This window comes from Propithecus coquereli, unplaced genomic scaffold, assembly GCF_000956105.1.
Source record: "Propithecus coquereli isolate 6110/MARCELLA unplaced genomic scaffold, Pcoq_1.0 Scaffold838, whole genome shotgun sequence".
NCBI lineage: Eukaryota > Metazoa > Chordata > Mammalia > Primates > Indriidae > Propithecus > Propithecus coquereli.
The window spans coordinates 441,592-445,268 of NW_012154596.1; the positions used below are offsets into that span (position 1 = coordinate 441,592).

The 3,677-nt window shown below is 32.3% G+C and overlaps 1 protein-coding gene across 1 annotated transcript in view; it reads left to right on the forward strand.

Annotated features, from left to right (window-relative positions):
• LOC105825956 (zinc finger protein 665-like) overlaps positions 1-3,677 on the forward strand; it is a 42,979-nt gene that overhangs the window by 28,445 nt on the left and 10,857 nt on the right. The window contains exon 5 of the mRNA XM_012663856.1: positions 3,015-3,654. Within this exon, the coding sequence (XP_012519310.1) occupies positions 3,015-3,654 (640 nt within the window). The remainder of the gene's footprint in view (positions 1-3,014; positions 3,655-3,677) is intronic.

Consider the following 3,677-nt stretch of genomic DNA (forward strand, 5'->3'; position numbering starts at 1 on the left):
AATATGGTCAATCTTAGAGAATGTCCCATGAGCTGATGAGAAGAACGTGTATTCAGTGGTTTTTGGCAGAATGTCCTGTAAATGTCAGTCAAGCCCATTTGTTCTAGAGTTCTGTTTAAGTCCGTTATTTCTTTGTTAACTTTCTGCTTGGAGGATCTGTCCTATAATGTCAGTGGGGTGTTGAAGTCTCCGACTATAATGGTGTTGCTGTCTATCAATTTGTTTAGATCAAATAGAGTTTGCTTTATGAATCTGGGTGCACCTAAGTTGGGTGCATACATATTTAGAATTGTTATGTCTTCTTGTTGAACAGTCAGTGCATTTTGAATTCTTGTTTGTATATAGCACACAAGGTAAGGTCCAACTTCAATTTTTCCAATTTGGATTTCCAGTATTCTCAACTTTAATTTGTGAAGAGACTGTCCTTTTCCCGTTGTGATGTTTTGGAACCCTTGCTGAGCATAAGTTGACTATATTCATGAGGGTTTATTTCTGGGTTTTCTAATCTGTTTCATCATCTGTCTGTCTTCATGCCAGTACCATACTGTTTTAAATAATGTAGCTTTGTAATATATTTTGAAATTAGAAAGTATAATGCCTCTTTGTTTTTTTATTCTAATATTTTTTTGATCCTTTGAGATTCCCTAGGCATCTTAGAATATTTTAATACTTGTCCAAAACTTTCATTGGTATTTTGATAGATTTTTATCAAATCTATACATCACATTGGGCAGCATTGATATACTAACAATATTAAGTCTTTTAGCTCTTGAACAAGAGTGTTTTCAATAGTTTGTTGTTTAACTCCCACATAGTTGTGGACATATCACTTAGCTTTTGATTTTTACTAATAGTTTTATTTTGTTGTAGTCAGAAATAATACTCTGTGTGACTTTTATGTGCTTAAGTTTGTTGAGACTTGTTTTGTGGCTTAACAGGTTGTCTGTCTGGCATAATGTACTATGTGTGCTTAACAATAGTGTGGATTCTGCTGTTGTTGAGTGGAGAGTTCATTGTAAGACTTTTAGGTATAATTATGTTCAAGTCTTCTGTTTCCCTTTTGTTCTTTTGTCTTTTTATTTCTTTTCATTATTAAAAGTGTGGTATCAAATTAACCTGCTGTTATTGTGCTGCTGTCTGATTCTTCAATTCTGTAAAAGTTTGCTTCATATATTTGGGAGCTGTGATGGTAGATACATTTATAGTACTACTTGTGATAGCTTACTGATTAATGACTCTTTCATCATTATATAATGCCCTTTGTTGTCTCTTGTAACAATTTTTGATGTAATATATACTTTTTTAATGTGAGAGTATTTGACATTGCATTCAATAACACTTTTCAATTCTTTTAACTTTCAGTCCATGTGTGTGTTCTTGTTTTCTTTTGGTGTCTTCTTTGCATTTTGTTAATATTTGCAGTGACATGTTTTTATTCCTTTCTCATTTTGTGTATCTATGCTTTTACTAATTTTTTAAAGTTTTTTTTAATCTTTGAAATTTTTTGTTTTTAACTAATTTTTAAAGGACAATTTTATCAGAAATGGTGTTCTTGGCTGGTAGTTGTCATTTTTTCAGGACTTTGAATATATCATACTATCCCTTTCTGGCCTGCAAGGTTTTCTTGCTAAAAAAATCTGTCGATCATCCTATAGGAGTGCTCTTGTCCATTCCAAGTCACATTTATTGTGTTGATTTAAATATTCTCTTTGTTTGTAACTTTTAAATCTTTTATTATGATGTGTCTTGTTTGGGGTCTCTTTATTGTTCCTAGTTAGAGTAGGTAGAACTTCTTTAAATTTTATGGTATTTTCTCCCTCAACTTAAGAAAGTTCTCAGACATTATTTCTTCAGGTAAGCTCCCTGCTAACTTTTTCTCTCTTCTCTCGTTATGGAGCTGTCATTATGAATATTTTAGCATGCTTGATGGTAATAAGTCCCTTAGGCTCTCTTCACTTTTCTTCATTTTTTTTCTATTTGCTCTCGAGTGTAATTTCAAATGGCCTATTATCAAGCTTGATGTGTTTTTTCTGCTACATCAAGTCTAGTATTGACCTTATCTAGTGAATCTTTAAATTCAGTTATTTTATTTTTCAGTTTTATACCTACTGTTTGTGAAATTTTTTAGTTTTAATCTCTGTAAATAATATCATTTTCTTTATGCATTGTTTTCTTCCTTTTATTTAGTTGTCTGTGATCTCATTGAGCTGCTAGAACATATTTAAGACAAATATTTTAAATACCTTTAAAATTACCTCATAGAACTTAACTTCCTTAGGGTCACTTGAATATTTATTTTTGTGCTTTTATTGGACTATATTTTTTGTTTTTTTGATGTCTTTTCATTTTTAATGAGATTTGGGTAATTTAAAAAACCAGCTACCTATTCCATCCTTTAGAGAATGGCTTTGTTCAGGGGAAATTTAGCAGCATACAGCCACACTAGACATTTTAGTCACTCCTCCAAACTGTTGGCAGCATGTGTCTTTTCTGGAGGACCTGTATATTTTCTCACTAAAAATGTTTGCCTATTTCTTGTTAAAAACCCTTAGTCTGTACCTTCCATGATGAATTCCATGCATTCTCTAGTCTCTCTGTTGCTGTAATAATTATTCATCTTTGTTTTCACTGGACTAAGCATGTCATTTACACTATATCTGCATTTCTTTTCAGCACTATATATTAAAGGAAGCCATAACCAGTTTTTTGAAAGCCCCAGAGAAACCCAAGACTTTGGATGCCGGATTGGATTAAGTGTTCAGTCAAACATTTCTGAAGACCAGAGATTTAAAATTGAAAAGGATACTTCTAAATGTGATCAATTTGATGAGTCCTTCATTAATACTTTAGTATTCTGCCACCCAAAAATAATAATTCCATCATATACCAAAATCTACAATGTTGATCAGTATGGTAAAGTGTTTACCCAATCATCATTGCTTAATCAATATCAGGGAATAGATAATTGGGACAAACATTACATATTCAATAAAACTTTCATGTCCTTTTCCCAGGACTTTACCACAAATAATTACCAGGATATTTATGTTGATGAGCGAAATTATCAATGCAATAAACCTGAAAAAACCTTGGACCCAGTCTCATGCTCTAGAAAATATCAGAAAGCTCAATATTCAGAGATCCAGTGTAACTGTAAAAAATGTGAGAAAGTTTGTCATCAATGTTTAAAACTTATTAACCCTGAGAATATCCATATTCAAGAGTATTCCTACAAATGTAATGAATATGTAAAAGCTTTTACCCAGTCCGGGAAACTTTCTCAAAATCAGGGCATTCATACTGGAGAAAACTCTTACAAGCAAAGTAAATGTGAGAAAGTCTTCAGTCAGTCATCCAATCTAAGAAAATATAACATAATCCATACTGAAGAAAACCTCTACAAATGTAACGAATGTGGCAAACCTTTTATCCAGAGTTCACAGCTTAAACATCAGAAAATCTATACTGAGGAGAAATCCTACAATTGTAAAGAATGTGGCAAAGCCTTTACTCCATTTTCAGTTCTTACACGACATCAGATAATTCATACTGGAGAAAAATCCTACAAATCTAAAGAATGTGGCAACATCTTTAACCATAGTTCACACCTCACTCAACATCAGATAATTAATACTGGAGAGAAACCCTACAAATGTACAGAATGTGGCAAAGCCTTT